This window comes from Mauremys mutica, chromosome 1 (assembly GCF_020497125.1).
Source record: "Mauremys mutica isolate MM-2020 ecotype Southern chromosome 1, ASM2049712v1, whole genome shotgun sequence".
Taxonomy (NCBI): domain Eukaryota; kingdom Metazoa; phylum Chordata; order Testudines; family Geoemydidae; genus Mauremys; species Mauremys mutica.
Genome location: NC_059072.1, coordinates 239177585 through 239197060, shown reverse-complemented (window position 1 = coordinate 239197060; position 19476 = coordinate 239177585). Strand labels below are relative to the sequence as shown.

Sequence of the window (19476 nt, the reverse complement as noted above, 5' to 3'; positions counted from 1 at the left end):
AATTTTAAAAATAATCTAAGTAGCTATTAGTATTCCAAGTAAAGAACTGTGTTTTCAATATAAAATATTTAAAATGACATTATACCTTTAAAATAATTTAAAATGTGCACTAGTAATATTATTTATATTAGAGGAGGAACTATTTTATAATTTCCCCCATTTCCATCACATAAAGTAAATTTTAACCTTAGCAAAAAAGCAGTTGTCCAGAGGAAATATGATGAGACACCAAACTATATCTTAGTTGACCAAAAAAAAAAAAAAAAAAAACATCCCAGGAAAGAGAGACAGATGCACTGAGTCTTCTCAATGTAACAAAAAAAACCATGCTTGGTCTATATATATAGCCTTGTAGTAACTTGAAAAGCCAGATCACAAGATCTTCTGAAAGGAAATATTAAAATGGAAAGAATAGCAGGGAGGGAGTAAAATAGGTGGAGCTTGCATAAGGATATTATTCTCTTTCCAATACACACATAACTTAACATGTACAGGTATACCTTAACACGTGTTACACCTGTTTAAAAAGTGTCACTATGCACTGTACTTTAAATCATTCTCTAAAGAGATGAGAAAACTTATGAACTCTAATCTAGAACTAAAGTCTTCTAAATCTCTATGATTCAGTCATTAAAATTATTCAGACACCCTGTTACCATTATCCTACTAGCATAAGAAGTTATGTCAAACTAGACCTAAAATGTAGGTCTGCAAAAGAAGTATTTTACAAAACAAATATCAATACAAGTTTTTCCACCTTTGTTCAATTTGTACAGCCACTCACACAATAGGGTCCAGGTCCATGCGAGGGGTTCCCTAGATGCTACAGGAATACACATAAATAATAATATGATGCCAAATGATGTAAACTTTCCTCTGTATAACTCATAGCTCCAGTCATTATATTAATGAACACAAAATGGTTGAAGGAGACACTAACAAGTCAAAGCAACAAAGAATCCTGTGGCACCTTATAGACTAACAGACGTTTTGCAGCATGAGCTTTCGTGGGTGAATACTTGCATCTGAAGAAGTGGGTATTCACCCACGAAAGCTCATGCTGCAAAACGTCTGTTAGTCTATAAGGTGCCACAGGATTCTTTGTTGCTTTTACAGATCCAGACTAACACGGCTACCCCTCTGATACTTAACAAGTCAAAGGTTATGTCTGCACTACAGCCTATGTCAGTATAAAATATGTTGCTCAGGGGTGTGAATAAACCATCCACCAAGCAACATAAATTACAACAACATAAGCCCTTGTGTGCACAGCGCTATGTTAGTGGGAGAGCGTGTCTTCACCAGATACGGTGCCTCAGGGCAGCTACATTGGTACAGCTGTGCCGCTGTACGTGTAGACGTGCCCTAAGGTGAGTAAACTGAGAACACAAAGTAAAAGTAAACCAGAATACTATTTTCTTCAGTTTTAATAACCTAAGATACTAAACACACAGGTAATGATCTTTTTTTTTGGGGGGGGGGTGTAATATTTGGGACCTCATTCTGACTCAGTGAAAAATCAATAGATCTGATTCTCCATTGCTTTGCACTTTAGTATTAATAAGGTACCATGTGTTTGAATGAACTATTCCAGTGGTTCCCAAACTTGTTCCGCCGCTTCCAGCAGCTTCCATTGGCCTGGAGCAGCGAACTGCGGCCAGTGGGAGCCGCAATCGGCCGAACCTGCGGACGCGGCAGGTAAACCAACCAGCCCGGCCCGCCAGGGGCTTTCCTGGCACAAGCGGCGGAACAAGTTTGGGAACCACTGAACTATTCAGATTTGGTAGCATTGTACAACCTCTTTACCCGGGTAGAACTGACTACTTCCATCTTGTCTACAGTGGAGAAACAGACAAAAAAATTCCCACTCCTGTTATCACCTCTTCAGCTGAATCAACGAATGCCATAACGTAAAACGAAGTCCCACAGCAAAACCATTTTTATCACTGCATAAGTCAGACTTACTTTTAGCAGGTTTAACTAATACAGCAGTAAAACCAGGGTGTGTCACAGCAGCCTTGTCTATACTAAGGCTCTCATCATCCGAACTGATGGGAAATATTTTTTTTGAGTTTATCTTTGGGTGCACCAAGACACAAGGTGCAAGACAGTACAGCCTCAGGACCAATGGAATTACCAGTGAAAGTGATATGGTACCATGTGGTCTATAGATAGAGTACTTTGTTCTGTAGTACTTTTATGGGCCGCATTACTGCAGTATCTCAGCAGCTCACAACTTTTAATGTACTTAGCCTCACAACACCTCTCAGGAGTAGGAAAAAACTATTAACCTCATGTTATAGATCAAAACAGAGGCACAGAGACATTAAGGCCCAGATCCTTAAAGGTATTTAGGCTGCTAACTTCCACTGAAATCAGTGGAAGTTAGCAGCCTAAATATCTTTGTGGATACAGGCCTCAGGGACTTGCCTGAAGTCACACAGGAAGTCTGTTGCAGAGCCAAGAAACTGAATCCATGACTATGGAGTCCACAGTTAACTCCCTAACCACTAGACCATCCTTTTTCTAATTATGTTTTATATCTTAAAGACAAGTGAGACATTGTGCAACCTAAAGACTAAATCAACACTCCTTTTACTAATGTGAAACTTTTTAAAAAAACGTAAAACATGTAAAAGCTAAACGGAAAAACTACAGTGGCTGCCCTTACAAAGATCCACTGGCTTGAAAGAGTATTTAAAGTCTAAGCTTTCCAGGGCAGGGAATGTCTCTTACTTTGTTTGTGGAGGGGCCCTCATTTTAGTTGAGCCCTCTAGGCCTTATAGTAATACAAAGTAATAATACCATTTTCAGAGGTGTTCTATACTTTCAAAATAGGGAATTCTATTATATCTTATATACAGTATTTTTTTCTAATCTGTAAGTGGGACTTTTAAAACTAGGAAACAAATATATTCTGCTAAAAATGTAAACCTTTTCTACTTATGGGTTCTTCAAAGTGCCCTTTACCCTTCTAGGTCATAACATGTGTTTAAATATGGGTTGTCCCCAAAAGCACTTAAATTATCAGTTGCCTTCTTAATCCTGATTCCTACCATGAAGTCTTAATGTTGAGTTTAGGACATTTAGATGTGTAATTTCAAGGTAATTTATCTTCTTTTATCATAAATATAATTTTTAAGGAAGTTAAAAATAAAATCATTTTCCAGACAAGAAGCAAAATCCAAAGTTGCATCCCTGCTCGTCACCCTTCCGCATCACCATTTCTTCATGTGTCACAAAATATAAACAATTCCAGATTGTACGTTCATATAGAATTTAAGAGACTTAAGTTCATATAGCTAGGGCTATAGCACAATTCAGTAACAAACTCTAGTCCCACCATGGTAATAATGAACCATTTACTCATGTTGTGGCAGCATGCTGGACAGTGTTGCAACTTGGCTCACCCACATGGCAGTACTGTTGCCTGAAAACGGCATGTAATTCTTATGAAGAGAAATTGTCTAAGCTTTTCAGTAAGAGAGGTATTCTTGATCTCAACATATTTTTATCCAGAACGATTTGTATAGTATACTTCAGTAAGTTTCAGAGGAGTTATACATAGTTTGAAAAACTTGAAATATAACATGGCCTTGGTGCTGGAGAGTTCAACGTCATAAAGTGCTGAAGATATGAACACACATCAGACAAATAAATTAGTAGCTAATTTATTTCTCTGGTTTATTTAACAATATTCTAAGCTTAGCACATTAAATAAAAACTCACAGACAATGGGTAGGACAAACAATGGCTTAGTCTTAGAACAACGAGACATGTCAACTGAACCAATTACCATTTTATTTTGGATACCAAAAATTAAAAGGCCAGAAGGAGCAAAACAGTGCATTGCACTGGTATTGGTGAAACTGATTTGGGGAGAAAATAGGTTGCACTGCATGATAATTTTAGCCTTCAGATGGTCCACATGGAAACAGGGGTTGGAGAAGCTGAATTCAGACCTGGGGGGGGGCCTGATTTTCTTTTTTTTTACATTGGTGTAACTCCACTGATTTCAGTTAAGCTACTCCTAATTACAGCAGTGTAAGAGGAGATTCAAACCTCTGGTGTTAACACAGTGCTTAATTTTTAATGAAAGAAGTGCCAGGTCTCAAGCATTTTTTTTTTACTTTCATTCCTGATGTGGCAAGCCCAGAGGTGCTGGGGCTCAACCCTGGCACAAATTAAGCACTATGTTAACAGCTTCAGCTCCTTTAGGGACAAATTCATTAGGTGACAAATTGTGCTAAAAGTTACACTACCACATCAATTTTAAGAGTAAGTTACATCAGCTTGGCAATCAATGTGCAAAATAAGTGTAACTTATACACTGAGCAGGTGTAAAAGGAAAATCAGCTAAGGGGCCTGCTTTAACTTCCTCCCTCCAGTTAATTAATTATTCTGCTATGCTTCCTACACATGTAAGCTACACTTGTTTTGCATATTTTCTGGGCCCAATCTCCTACAGCCTTGCACGTTCTGTAGTCATGTACATCTGTGCAAAGTGGATGTACAGTGATACCATATCAGAATGGTGCATTTTACACGCACTTTCCGGGAGTATAAATAATTACACAAGATGCAGGGTAGTGAAGAACTGAGCCATCTGAATGCTAGGTCTGTACAAGTTAGACCACCATTTACAGTCATTTTTCATTAGCTAAAGGTTGCCGGATAATTTACACCATTTGATTTGTTTCATGATTCTAATCTCCCCACCTACTGCCAAATGATCATACTGTGCATTGGTTGGTGAGAACTATAAAAACAAAATGTAAACATACACAGCTTGATAGTACAAGTGACACTGCATATTAAATATCACTGTAAATCTCACTTTTGTGTTACTTTTGACCAGCCCCTTTATAAAACCATGCATCTATGATTATGAATTCCAAATAGTCATCCCATAAGAATACACTGAACTGTCTCTGGTGGACATCTCTCCAAATCAATGTTGCGTAAGACAATCACAGACACACACCTATACATGTTGTGTTAGCATTTTATACTGCTGTCCGTCATCGCAGTATCTGAGTGCTATATGTACACATGCATTTTATAGCATAGTCAGTGAGACTAATACAACAGAGTGAATGTCTCTGATCTCTGCAACAACTGAATGATTTCCAAGATCACATGATACACAGACTTTCAGAGGGCATCCCACTTATACCTTCATGCTACATTGTAGACCAGGAATCAGCAACCTTTGGCACACGGCTCGCCAGGGTAAGCACACTGGTGGGCCAGGCCGGTTTGTTTACCTGCCGCGTCCACAGGTTCGGCCGATCACGGCTGCCACTGGATGCTGCAGGGCAATGGCAGCTGCAGGAAGCAGCACGGGGTGAGGGATGTGCTGGCCTGCACTTCCCACCACACCCATTGGCATGGAGCAGCGAACCGCGGCCAGTGGGAGCTGCGATCGGCCAAACCTGTGGACGCGGCAAGTAAACAAACCAGCCCGGCCCGCTAGGGCGTGCCAAAGGTTGCCGATCCCTGTTGTAGACTAATGACAATTTGTATTCTATTCAGTAAGAGTGATATTCCCAGAACATTTCCAATTGGGAAATGAAAAAAGAAAAAAAAACTTTGCCTATAATATGGTAGTTCCAAAAGTCCCCCTGTGCATAAGCAAAATATGCTGGCTGCCTCCACACTCTCAGCCAAAAAGTGGACTATAGACTTGTTTTAGACATGTAGCTCTTCCTAAGAGATGCATTTTATTATTTTATTTTGCTAAGTACTCAAAAAGACTTAAAATATTTAGGCATAGAGACACAGGGGGGAGATACTGCAGTACACATAATGATTAATCAGAACTAGTATTGAGGTGGGCCAGACCAAAGCCCTCTACAAACTGACTCTAAAGGGAAGAAGGGGAAAAGGAAGTTTGTAAGTGCTGACATAACAGGAAACATTATCAAAGTCTAACAACTTGTGTGAGGGTTGTTTTCCCTGCTTAAATACATTTACACAAAATTAAAGCTTACTTTTTTGAAAGGCTTTTTCCACCAAAGATCTTTCTAACCCCCTGGTCAAAGTCCCAATTTAAATTAAAACAATTTGTATAAAAACAAATAAAAACAAATATGGTCCTTGCCATTTTCTAATCTCCGTACTTCTCCCATCCTTCAGGGGCCTGATTCTTTGCTGCTTTACACCTTGTGTAGCCACCACTTAGACCAGGGGTTCTCAAACTGGGGATCGTGACCCCTCAGGGGGTCGCAAGTTTATTTCATGGGGGGTTGTGAGCTGTCAGCCTCCACTCCAAATCCTGCTTTGCCTTCAGCATTTACAATGGTGTTAAATATATTTTAAAGTGTGTTTAATTTCTAAGGAGGGTCGCACTCAGAGGCTTGCTGTGTGAAAGGGGTCCCCAGTACAAAAGTTTGAGAACCACTGACTTAGACTCACACGAAGTGAGTGTAAAATGCCACATTCTGATGTGGTTGTGATTTCCACCTACTTAGTATAAATGTAAGGGTGGCATCAGGGCTTGTCTACACTAGAAAGTTTTACCACTTTAACTATACTAGTATGACTAAGTGACAAAATGTCCCCCGGTGTGGATGCAGTTATACTGGCATAAAAGTGCTTATACCAATATAGCTTATTATGGTTTGGGAAGCAAAAAAGCTATATCAGTATAACTGCATCCACACTAAAGCCTATACCTGTATGTCAATACAAAAATCACACCCCTAATTGATGTAGTTATACCAGTAGAACTTGTAGTGTAGACAAGGCCAAAAGTATGAGGTAGTGAAAAAAATCAGGCTCAAAGTTATTTATTGTCTAGTTTCTTCCTAATAATTTTGTAAGAGTCTCTGAAGATCTGACTTATGGATTTTTAAATCAACTTTAAATTTAGGAATTTAAACTTTGAAATCCTAACCCATGTTGGTTTCAGAGGTGGATTTGTACATCTTTAAAACTTCTCTGTTTAGAGTTCAAATTCAGAAAACATTCCTATTACAGAAAGCACTTAAGCACATTCAAGTCCCACTGAAGTACACGGGAATTAAACACATGCATAAGTGCTTTCCTGAAATTTGGGCCAGAGTCAGGAGTTATGGTCTTTGCAGAATTACTTCCTTGTTCATTTCAGTGCTATATAATCACAAGTTATTCCTGTTTTAAGATAGTGGGCAAGACATATACAATAGAAGCTTAAACCAAGTCTTTACGCTTGTTCAATATTTACAGTATTCATAGCATCAAACAGAACAATTTTGGTAACTTAAGACAAATACCTTTTCTTTGTTATTTAATGTACCATAGTATTCCTGTTAAATGAACCCACTGTCTCGGATATTAAAGAAATTGCTGCTCACATTAACTGTGTCATTTAAATTAAAAATCTGTTCCTGTTCCAAGCCCCACTCGCCTTCATCCTCATCTTCAGGTTCTGCTTCAGACACATTGCGAGTGTTTTCGTACAAAAAGATCTGCTCATCAACATGAGCTGGGGCTAACCGGTTTCTCTTAGCACTTACAACATTAGCAGAGGAACCAAAAAGGCGTTCAGGGAAGACTCTTGTGGCTAGAATACACCAATATTTCTGAAGTACCTTTGGTAAAACAGGAAATAATGCTAGTCTGTCAGACCACCACTTAAGGGGGTCTTCATTTAGACCAAGAACCTTTTGTGATTTAAAGTTGCTCAATTCCTCAACAATCTGAGCATGCCATTCCTCTTGGTCTTCCACCCCTCCTGTCTGGCAAAAGATTTCCGCAAGCATGTTATTGATTGCGCTGGTAGGGGGAGGAGTAGAGGAGATGATTATTTTTTTCACAGGTGGCTCTTCTGACACTGTAAAGAACTTTTCTTCAGGCCTGAAAGTGTTTTCTTTTACTTTTTCCAAAAGGCTTTTTGCTTCCTCCACCACTCTGTTTTCTACCTGTTGTCGTTCAAATGCTGAAAGGAAAGGTAGTTTTTTGTACCTAGGGTCCAGAAAAGTTGCAACATTGAGAAACATGTCTATCTCAGGTGTATGCTGGTATGTTGTTGATAACTCTTTGGCTATCACTTCCTTGGCCATGCTAATTTCTTTCAAATCATTCTCTTTGATGTTCAATGTGGTATTTAGAAGCATGTGGAGGAGGGGTTTCACCATACTGATTGTTGGATATTTTGAAGCAGACATCATCTCAGCAACCTGCTTAAAGGGTTGAAGTAGGTCCACCAGGCCTTCAATTGTATTCCATTCACTGGCTTCCAGCATCAGATGGTGGTTATTGCTGTCCTCCACAAGAACTGCTGCAATTACAAACTGCTGTTCTTTAAGACGTTGCAACATGGCAAGTGTGCTTCCCCACCAGGAAACACGATCACTTACAAGCATACAGTGGAGAACATTTTGTTGCTTCTGCTTCTCACTTAACATGTACATTGCGACCGTGGATTGCTGAAAATATTCCACCAGTTTTCGGCACCTGGCAAGGAGGCTGCACAGTTTTGGAAGCTGAAAAGCTTGTTGTATTCCTGCATTAAAAGTCTGCCCCAAACAAGGCATTTGTACGGGAATATCTAGGAGAGAGCAAGCTTTCACAATGTCTTTACCATAATCTGTTGTAGCACCAAAGACTTTTGTATTGATCCCCCATTCAATAAAGATTTCATAGAGGACTCGTGTAATAGTCTCTGCAGTATTTTCCTCCGGCACTTCAAATGTTTTTAAACACCGGGAGTTAACAGCCAGACAGTTAGAAGGGCTACTGTTCAGAAAATGAACTGCGAGTGTTACATACGATCTATTCTGGTTTTCACTTCTCCACATATCAGTGGATATGCCACACCATAGAATTTCAGTAAGTTCTTTTAACACAATTTCTCTAATACCATTGTATTTTTCGGGAATTGCTTTTGTGCAGAAATATTTCCTGCTAGGAAGTTCATATCTAGGATCAGCTGTTCTCAAAAGTGCCTTGAATGTGGGTTCATCAACAATAGAGGAAGGATACATGCCCTCACAAATTAGGCTAATCACAGCAGCAGTCAATTCTTGATGCTTTTTGTTTTCATAATTGTGGCTGGTCTTCATAATTAAAGTGTCTTGAACAACCTGCTGTGATGATTCTGGCTTCAGTTTTGAAAATGCAGTAGCAAATGCTTCCCTCATTTGCTCAGTGTTACTTTTCACAAATTCGCAGAACTCATCAGGATGATTTTTCTCAAGGTGGTATGAAAGGTTGGACGTGTTTCCTGAATAGGCAATTTGGGCCATGCAGATGCGGCAATAGATTTTCTTCCACTGTAATATGCATCCTTCTGCATTAGTATCAAACCCAAAGTACTTCCATACTTTACTCTTTGCTCTTGGATGAGCCACTAACTTTAGATCTGATGGCGAGCCTTCTAAGCTTTTATTCTCCATTGCTTCTTGGCCACCGTCCCACCTTTTGATCCTTCACTCATTAATGAGTACCTGATAAAGGCAGTAAGATAAAGATACAATGAGAAAGCACACGTGGAGCACACTCAACTATGTGAAATCAGTGCTTTTGTGAATACACCAAGAAACCTACCTTACTAATTACTTTTGAAAAATTAAAGATGAAGTTTACAGGAAGTGTGACCTATAGGAAGACCCATTAGAATGTCAAAAATAAAAGTGTTTTAATATGTGAAGCGATGCTGTGACTGAGCTAGTACAACCAAGAAAAACTGAGTTTCTTGAGTAACATGAAAATTCTTGGTAGAGAAAGTGTAACAATCACTGTAGAGTTTAAGAACGTTATTGCCACGTACATTAGACATTTGTTATAGTAGCTCCCTATCCTGAAATTATACTTAAGGTTGAGTCAACATCCCTTTGCACAAGAATTATTGAACTCTGCTGTTTCTGCTATTTCAGCAGAAATTTGATACACAAGGAATAAATGTTTGTTTGTGCTGAAACCAATTTTGTTAAATTGGTTTGACTTTGTCAGATTAATTTTTTAAGTTATACATTACAACTATGGAACTGATCCTGCTCTGCTCAAATCAAAGGACATTTTCCAACTGGATTCAGTTAAAGTAGGATCAGAGCCCTCATGCAGAGCAACAATATACATTTGAGGACTTTCCTGCCTGCCTCTTTGTGGAATTAATGTTCAGAGCTCTTGGCTCCTGGAATATCAGCACCTTATAATTGCAGGAAGAGAGGCAGGCAGGGGAACTTTTATCAATGCATTGAAATATGTCAGTTTGAACATTCTCTTTAGCTGTTCAGAAGAACAAATGTATGAGTTTTCTACAGAGTGTGCTCTGGAAAATTATACCTACAGATTTGCATGGGGCAAAATATTTTTCCCAGAAAAGTATAATAAAGTCACCAGTCTCCCTTCAAGCAATTACCTGCCAGAGCTCATTTCTCTGCACCAGTGCACCACTACCCATGGCTGAGACTGCATTTGTAGATGTTGCTTTGTCTACCTCTACCATGGCTGCAATCTAGCCAGACCATTGCCAACAGACCCTCAGAACAACAAACAGCCCCATTCTTGAAATGCCCAGTAAATGGGTAAAAAAGATCAGTAAGGAGAGGGTAAAGGAGCCATCAGGGAACAGTGGTGCAGGCACATACAAAAATTTGAGAGGACCAGAGTTGAGAATACGTTCATGATGCATTCTACTGAGAATGGGACCTCAACAAATCAGTAAGTTGGGGGAAGAGGACATGTCCCCATCATTCCCTGTCAGTGGCAGCACCATGCCAGGAAACAGAAAAAGAAAGCCCTGGGTGAGTAAAACAAGCTAGTAGGCTTTTCATGACATTGTTGCAGACCTGCAGGAATGTTTGTGTGTATCTTTTCAGTGCAGTTGCTCCTGTGAGCTTACTCTATGGAGTAAAAGCAGCAAAGAGTCCTGTGGCACCTTATAGACTAACAGATGTATTGGAGCATGAGCTTTCGTGGGTGAATGCCCACTTCGTCGGATGCATGTCACATGCATCCGACGAAGTGGGTATTCACCCACGAAAGCTCATGCTCCAATACAACAAAGTGGGTATTCACCCACAAAAGCTTATGCTCCAATACATCTGTTAGTCTATAAGGTGGTACCACAGGACTCTTTGCTGCTTTTACAGATCCAGACGAACACGGCTACCCCTCTGATACTTGACTTTATGGAGTAAGGGACTTTTGTTCCTTTTAACTATTCTAGTTATTTTTTAATATTTTGAGTTTTTTTAATAAAATAGTAAGACAAGGTTATTGAAGGTTATAGATGAGGGGGAGTTGCAGATTTTTTTGGTTTGGTTGATTTTCTTTAAATATTTACATCTGAAGATTCTGCATCAGGAGGTAAAACTATTCTGTTTTTTAAAATGTGCTCTGAATTCTGGTATGTCCTTTGCTATGACTAATTTCAGTGCTTCAGTCATCAATATGAATTACCGACCCAACATGGTTATGCTGCATCATTCCAAAGATCCATATTAACAACTCCATGTTATGCATTCTCATAGTATGACAATATAACTTTGAAGGAGAGGTATATACAGTATAATGTTACAGATGATGGTTTTAATAGCTTCATCTTATGCACTGGCATGATGTACCATATCAGTATTTGCTGTTATTATTGCTTCAGATACCTCTATTTCAAGCCATGTCACAGGGTTTCTGGTACACATACAGACTCAACAAATTTCATTTTATCCCAGAGTATCCCTTACTGTAACACAGAGGTTCCTGGAAGCAAAGAGGAAGCAGCGTAATAAAACAGGTGGTGTGCCTTTAATATTTAAAATTAAGGAGGGAAATTCTACAACATACAGATCCTGTCATAGAACACGAAAACACATGTTCATTCAAAGTGAATGAGTGTCCCAGGCTCACTCCACCTGATTTTATGACTGTAAGATCTTTTCTATCATTTATATATAGACTCAACATTTAACTAGAGTGGTACATTGTAGCATTGCCACAGTTAAAGATACATCAGCGTACCACCACCTTAATTATAATACTGAACCACACATAACTTTGCAATCTAAATTGCTCTCTTTTAAATGTAGCCTTTTTCTGGATATAATTTAATAATATCTTACATGTACATTATATATAGTTCCTTTCATCTTGATGGATCCCAGATATTGTTCCTCCCATATATGTGAATCACTTCACCAGCAATGGATCACAAACTGTCTCTGGAGTGAAACAATTTTAACAACTGGGAAACATACTTGTTTAAGACAGGAAGTACAGCATCCTTAATCTATTATAATACTTTCTCCATATGAAATAAAAGATATTAATACTTGAATCAAAACTGAGGGGGACCCAAGCTCCCTATTAATAGTTTTGAAAATTATAGTGAAAGCCAGAAGAAAATAATTTCATTTAGATTAATTAGAAAGAGAAAATTGGGAACATTTAAAGTCTATCTCAGGTTAAAAGATGTTTTTAAAAACATGAATGAGTAATATTAGCACTCAGTTCTAAGTCACTTTCTACATCTCTCAAGTACAAATATAAACATTAACAAGTCTTCTCTATAAGTACAAAACATGCAGCATCGAGTATGTCTGAAGCCAAATTTCAATGAAGTGATTTATGCAACAGAAGATCAAATGCAGCATGAGAAAAAACAAAAATTTTCTGACAACTCTTCAACATGATCACAGAAAATCCTACTCTGTGAAACAATTAGTGTCAGAGAGAGCATGATTTTAAAAAGATAAAAAACAATGAGATGACTTGCAATGGGCTGAAACCACATTTCCTGTATTAACTTCCTGGTGTCACAATTAGCTAGCTCATCTTTTGTAAATTCACTGATTAGATTTTTGTTTTTAAAACTTGATTTTGAGGCAAAGTCACACCTTACATTAAGATATCAGTACGAGCATTTATTTTAATTATTAAAGTTAAGCAGTGGGAGAAGAATATCATGCAGTGTATCTATTTGAATAATTAATTATTTTTGTACACAAGCACTAACAGATATATATTACCATACTGATCGTTAATTATACTATTTTATACAATTAGTATTGAGAAATGTTTAAATAATAATTCATGTCATTCCTCTTCCTCCTTTACTATCCAGCACTGCACTTAATTGTGAAGTCTACATTAAATTCACAACCTGCATTGAAATTCCTCCTTCTGTGTTTCAGTTTCAGAATCTGAAGCAAACTTCCTGATATTCCTACCCTGGAATGCTGTGAAATTTACACCTTCATGTTATATACTTTTGTGTTTTCAGTTCACAAATCAAAACTACTGCAATATATTTTGCCCCCGGAGCTGCTCATTTGTACAGTTCAAACTGTCCTTTCCATACACACCATCCTAAACAATATCTGTAAAATTAGACAAATATTAGCAGGACGTAGTAGGAGAGGAGTCAGTTTTTAGAAAGACAAGTTAAATTGTGGAGCGAAAACAGCATACAACCTTGATTAATTCAGGAAAAGAGGATTAATTTAATTTAGTTTACTTTAGACTGCAGCTCCTGAATATTTCTGTGAAATAGTATAACAAACTTTTTTTAAATGAATGCAGCTTCTGACGATATAAGGGCTACAGCTACACTAGTAAACTTCAGACCCTTAATTCAACACAGGGCAGATCAATCACTGGATGCCAGATGGTTTTCTATAATATAGCTTCCACCATGGAGCTGCACCTATGCTGAATTATGGCTATGTGGCTTGCCAGCGTAGATAAGGTCAAGTAGGTTTGAGGTCCAAATTCCAGAACATGGAGACCTGAGGAGCTAAACTACAAATCTCTGGCTCTCCCCTATTTCCCGCAATGTTTTTTTAAATGTCTCTCATTGACACCTGATTTATGCATCTTTTATTTCAGTAACCATATATTTTTGAGAATTGAGGACTACAAGGGTTAGAAAAAGCTTTCAGCTTCTGTATTTTAAAATATTTTTAGTTTACTAACTTCTTGACACAATTGTTGCCTCTTTATTCCAATAAAAGTAGCAGATTACTGATCCAAGATTAACTATGTCCATTCTAAAACACACGTAATTACTTTCACATTTTAAAGTGTTGTTTTTGTCATACTATGATCACTACTTTGAAATCTTACCTAGACTAGCCTAACATCCATATCAAAATACCCCTGTTCACAAGTTGGTTTGTTTTTTAATCACAGTTTCAAATACATTCTTGATATTTTCTGATTTGTCAATTATATTTAAATTTACAATAAAATAAAATGTTTGGGTCAATCTTTGTCATAATATTTCTGTTCAGTTTTAAATTATGTTGAAAGAATTACACACCCTAGGCATAATCCACAATTTTACCCTGCCAAGAAAAATTAATGCTAGAAGAATGCTCAGCTGACATAAAACTGTAGGCACATATCTGCTTTTTTTTTTTTTTTTGGCATGTTATATGTTTTTGAGAATGAGAGCAAAACTCAAATCTGCATTACAATTATTAGTATGGAAGAAACATTACCCAATGAACCCATGTGCGGAAATCTGTGCTGTCCAGTCTTTGCATTAATTTTACAAAAATTAATGGTTGACACAGAAATTTATTTTCTCTCCTCTCTAGTACTCAACTATACAATAAGTGGATTTCAGCCTCATATTTTAAATAATCTCACTGAACTGCATCCCGATACCTGCAGTTTTGTTGTTATTCTTGTTAAAGCCACCATCACCTCCATAAGAGCCACATTTGAAGCTAGTCAGAGAAAATAAACAGAACCAAACTAGTGAACTGCAGTGATGCTGTCACTCATTACATGGTTTTCAGGCCCTCCCAAGTTGCAGGGAGCTGTTAGAAGCACCAACAAATTCAAAAGTGTTTTTAAAAATTAGTGTCCTTCTAAATTTAAGATTCCTATTGTATTGCTGTCTGGCCTGAAGAGATTCTCAGACTAATCATTTTTGAAAACCTCAGGCTTCCTTCATAGAACCTAATGTGGGAAACAGAACATCATTAAGTTTTCTGTTGACCACAAAAATCATTTAAAAATGTAACACAAATGAATTGTCACCTGAAATACTGGCAATTAATGACAATATATATTCAGCATATAGAATGTGTTCACCAACACTCCCTCCAATAGCTGGGAAGGAAGAGAAGACCAGCAGTCTATGAGAGTCGGATTCAGTGAAGAAGTTCACCACTATCAATACCGGAAGAGTGATTTTAGAGAGGATGTAATCAAGGGGCCAGGAGTGTGGAAGAATAAAGTCCAACGCCCAAGTTTAGCAGAGATGGAGGAATTTACTTGAGTTGCAGAATTCAAAAGCAGGCAAGGAGAACAGGGAGGGTTCTAGCCTAGTATCTAGGTGCAGGATCAGGACAGAGGAAGGTAGCCAGGCAAAGCAGACGGTTCTTGTTCAGCAGGAGAAGCTAGGGGGATTGATTTCTTATAGGTTTATCACCACAGTATCTGAGCACATCACAACACTGATCAATCCTCAACACCCACGTGAGGCTGGGACCTGAGGCACAAACAGATCAAAACTCACGCCTGAATCTGAGGCAATGCGGGGAGCTGAACCCAGCTGTCCGGAGTCTGTCCAGCAACTGAAGCACAAGGCCACTCAGGTCCAGCAGCAGAGAGGGATGCAAGGGCCTAACGCAGGGGCCTGGGGCTAGTGCAGTAACTGGGGGGGGAGGAGAGACTATGCGTGTAGCACGGGAACGGGCGCAGTTCAAGCAGCGAGGGGGCGTGTGCAGGTGTCTCCCAGTAACCAAGTATGCCAGCACCAACCAGGCAGGCTCCAGCCCACGAACCGCCTGCGAAGCCAGCAGGGGAAAGGGCCCAGCGGCCCGGAGCGGCCCCAGCCCCCAGCAGCCAGGCGCGTGCGGAGGGCGCCAGCGCAGCGGGCCGCCGCGGGGAGGCTGGAGCGCGCAGCAGCAGCAGCAGCCGCCGCGGCGTGTGCAGCTCCCGGGGGAGGAGCGCCGGGGCCAGGCCCTGCGGTACTGCAGCCCTGGCAGGGAGCGGGGCCCGCGGTGCGGCCGGAGGGCAGGCTGCGCACACGCCGGAGCCGGAGCCCGGGGGCGGCGCTGCAGAGCCTCGCTGTGCGCAGGGGCCAAGGTCACGGGCCACGGCCCAGCCCCGCGGGGAGAGCGGGGCCCGGGGGGGGGGGGGGGAGGGGAGGCTACAAAGAGGCAGCGGCCGCCGGCCTCCTGCTCTCCCCCCTGCCCCGTTAGGAGAGCGGGCTCAGTGCGCGGCTCCCCACGGGGCGGCCCCGACCGCCGCTGGGCAGCAGCAGCGGGCGCGGGGCGCGATGCTCTCACCTGGCGCGGGGGGCCCGCCGGGGCGGAGGCGGCGCAGCAGCTGGTGCAGGGCGACGGCGAGGCCGATGCAATAGAGCCGCAGCGCGGGCAGCGCCCCAGACAATAGCGACATGGCTGCCTCCGGCCCCTGGGCGCGGGGAGAAGCGGGGACGGGGCCCCGGCGCGCCGCGGTGCGCGTGTGTGTGTGTGTGTCCGCTCCCGGGCTGGGCGGGCGCGGCGCTGCTGCTGCGGCAGAGCCCACACCCAGCGGAAGGGAGAGCGCCGCCGCTGTCACAGGCTGCACGGCCCGGACGCTCCGCCGCTCGCTTCTGGGCATGTGCGCGGCCACCTCGCGTCAGGGCGGGGGAAGGGGAGCGCGGCCCCTGAGCCCCCTGCCTCCAGCGGCGCCCAAGGCGCCGGGCGGGCGGAGACGATGCCACCCTAGTTGGGGAGAGATGCAGCCAAGGCTGCGCTAGCTGCCAGGGAGGCGGGGAGGTGCAGGGGCCAGCTGGCCGGGACCGGCTTGTTTTTGAATTTGCTGAAGAGTCAGGCTGGAGAACTGAGCCGCTGGAAAGTAATGGGGCCCTGTGGGTGCCTCCTGAAAGGGAGCTCTGAGCCTGGGCCCCCACAGCCATGAAAATGAGGCCAGGGGCCGGCTGCCCTTACGTTATAAACTGCGCAGGCTGGAAATGAGACACACATTTTTAACAGCAAGGGAAATAAACCCTAGGAACAATGTTACCAAGGGTTGTGGTGGAGTCTCCATCACAGGCAACTTTTAAACCAAGATTGGATTTAAAAAAAATGCTCTAGGAATTATTTCGGGTAAGTCCCAAGGCCCGTGTTACACAGGGTGTCAGACCAGGTGATCACAGTGGTCCCTTCTACCCTTGGCTGTATGATAATACAGTAATGCCTCGCTTAACGTTGTAGTTATTTTCCTGGAAAATGCTACTTTAAGCAAAACAATGTTAAGCGAATCTAATTTCCCATAAGAATCAATATGAGGGGGTAGGTTCCAAGGAAATTTTTTCATCAGCCAAAATACTATTTTTATATATATAGTATACGTTTTAAACAAACAGTTTAATACTATACACAGCAATGATGATTGTGAAGCTTGATTGAGGTGGTGAAGTCAGAGGGTGGGATATTTCCCAGGGAATGCCCTGCTGCTAAATGATGAACTAGCACTCGGCTGAGCCCTCAAGGGTTAACACATTGTTTATGTAGCCTCAGACACTACAAGGTAGCACAAATGGACGGGGGGAGCCACACACTCTGGCAGAGACACACACTGTGTGTGTGTGTGTGTGTGTGTGTGACATGTATCACCCCCTTAAGTATGCTGATCCCACTCTAAGTATATTGCCTTTTTAAGTAGATCAGCAAGTTGAGACAGCAGCTACTGTCAGCAAGCTCCCTCTGTCTTGAGCCCTGTCGTGTTTCCCCCCCCCCCACCTTGCTTTGTGGAGATGGGGTGAGCAAGGGGGAGGGGGACACCCTGACAGCCCCCCCTCTTCTTTCCCTTCCCCCCCACACACAGCAAGCAGGAGGCTCCTGGGAGCAGCTCCAAGGCAGAGGGCAGGAGCAGCACATGGCAGTGGGGAGAGGGACAGCTGAACTGCTGGCAATTGCTAGCCTGCTGGGCAGCTGCTGCACAGGGAACTTAAGGGGGTGGGGGGCTGATAGGGGGCTGCCGGTCCACCCTGGTTTCAAGCTCCCACCAGCTAGCTGCAACAGGCTGCTCTTCCTGCAAGCAGTGGACAAAGCAGGTGGCTGCCAAACAACGTTATAAAAGATCATTGTGCAACTTTAAACAAGCATGTTCTCGAATTGATCAGCAACATCATAGGCACCAACTTTCTCCGGCGCAGGTGGGTGCCCATGCCCCCCCCGCCCCGACTCCATCCTGTCCCCACCCCCATTTCAACCCTATCCCCAAAGTCTCTGCCCTAACTCTGCCCCCTCCCTGCCCCATTGGATCCCTTCCCAAAATCCCCGGCCCTGCCTCTTCCCACAGCGCGCCGCATTCCCCCTCCTCCCCCCTCCCTTCCTGCCCCACGAATCAGCTGTTTTGCGGTGCAAGCGCTGGGAGGGAGGGGGGAGAAGCAGGACGCGGCAGCAGGCTTGCAGAGGAGACGGAGGTAAGCTGGAGCAGGGGGGCAGGGTGGGGCCATGGGGAGCTGCCACCCACCAGTTTTTTTCCGTGGGTGCTCCAGGGCTGGAGCATGCACAGAGTCGGCGCCTATGAGCAACATAACAACGAAACAACATTAACTGGAACGACTTTAAGTGGGGAGTTACTGTACAGAATTTAGGTGTTATGTGACCCAGTGAAACTGAACAATGCTGCCCCCATCACCTTATCCATGCACCTCCACCCTCTGCCCCTTCCTTTTTGCCTCTATTTGTGACCGTATGTTCCATCATGACATATTATAATGTTGGAGTTTATGATCTTATACATCATACTCATGAAAACAAGATTGTCAAGGACTTCCTGGATCATCTAGTCCAGGGGTCTCAAACTCAAATGACCACAAGGGCCACATGAGGTCTAGTGCATTGGCCTGAGGGCCACATCACTGACACCCCCACCCTCACTGCCCCCGGCCCTGCCCCCACTCCACCTCTTCCATGAGGCCCTGCCCCTGCCCCATCTCTTCCCATCCCTTCCCTGCCCCTTTCCACCCCCTTCCCCAAAGTCCCCACCCTAATGCTGCCCCTTCTCTGTCACCAGGGGGTGCAGGAAGGGTGCAGGGTGTGGCAGGGGCTCAGGGCAGGGAGTTGAGGTGCAGGAGGTGTGCAGGGTGCAGCAGGGGGCTCAGGACTGGGAGTTGGTGTGTGGGGTGCAAGAGGGGTGAGGGGTGCGGCAGGGGGTCAGGGTGCAGCTGGTGGCTCAGGGCAGGGAGTGCAGGAGGAATATGGGGTGCGGCAGGGGGCTCAGGGCAGGGAGTTGGGATGCAGGAGAGGTGTGGGGTGCAGCAGCGGGCTCAGGGCAGGGAGTTGGGTATAGGAGGGGTGCGGGGCACAGCAGCGGGCTCAGGGCAGGGAGTTGGGGTGCAAGAACAGTGTGGGGTGTGGCAGGGGCTCAGGGCAGGGAGTTGGGGTGCAGGAGCTGTGCAGAGTGCAGCAGGGGGCTCAGGGCAGGGAGTTGGGTGCAGGGTGCAGCAGGGGGCTCAGGGCAGGGAGTTGGGATGCAGGAGAGGTGTGGGGTGCAGCAGCAGGCTCAGGGCAGGGAATTGAGTGCAGGAGCAGTGTGGGGTAT

At 43.0% G+C, this 19476-nt stretch overlaps 2 protein-coding genes across 3 annotated transcripts in view; both read right to left on the bottom strand.

Annotated features, from left to right (window-relative positions):
* The window catches only part of ZBED1 (zinc finger BED-type containing 1), a 134590-nt gene extending 119126 nt beyond the window's left edge, over window positions 1–15464 (bottom strand). The window contains exons 1-2 of one of the 2 annotated variants that reach the window (XM_045004360.1): window positions 15452–15464; window positions 7257–9431 (exon numbers count right to left, since the gene is read on the bottom strand). In XM_045004360.1, the coding sequence (XP_044860295.1) occupies window positions 7293–9380 (2088 nt within the window). In that variant the 5' untranslated portion in view covers window positions 9381–9431; window positions 15452–15464 and the 3' untranslated portion in view covers window positions 7257–7292. Of the gene's footprint in view, window positions 1–7256; window positions 9432–15451 lie in introns of those variants that run through there. The other variant, XM_045004353.1, reaches the window with a different exon arrangement.
* The window catches only part of DHRSX (dehydrogenase/reductase X-linked), a 205522-nt gene extending 189007 nt beyond the window's left edge, over window positions 1–16515 (bottom strand). The window contains exon 1 of the mRNA XM_045004368.1: window positions 16227–16515. Coding sequence (XP_044860303.1) covers window positions 16227–16338 — 112 coding nt within the window. The 5' untranslated portion in view covers window positions 16339–16515. The remainder of the gene's footprint in view (window positions 1–16226) is intronic.
* Window positions 16516–19476: the final 2961 nt, after the last annotated feature.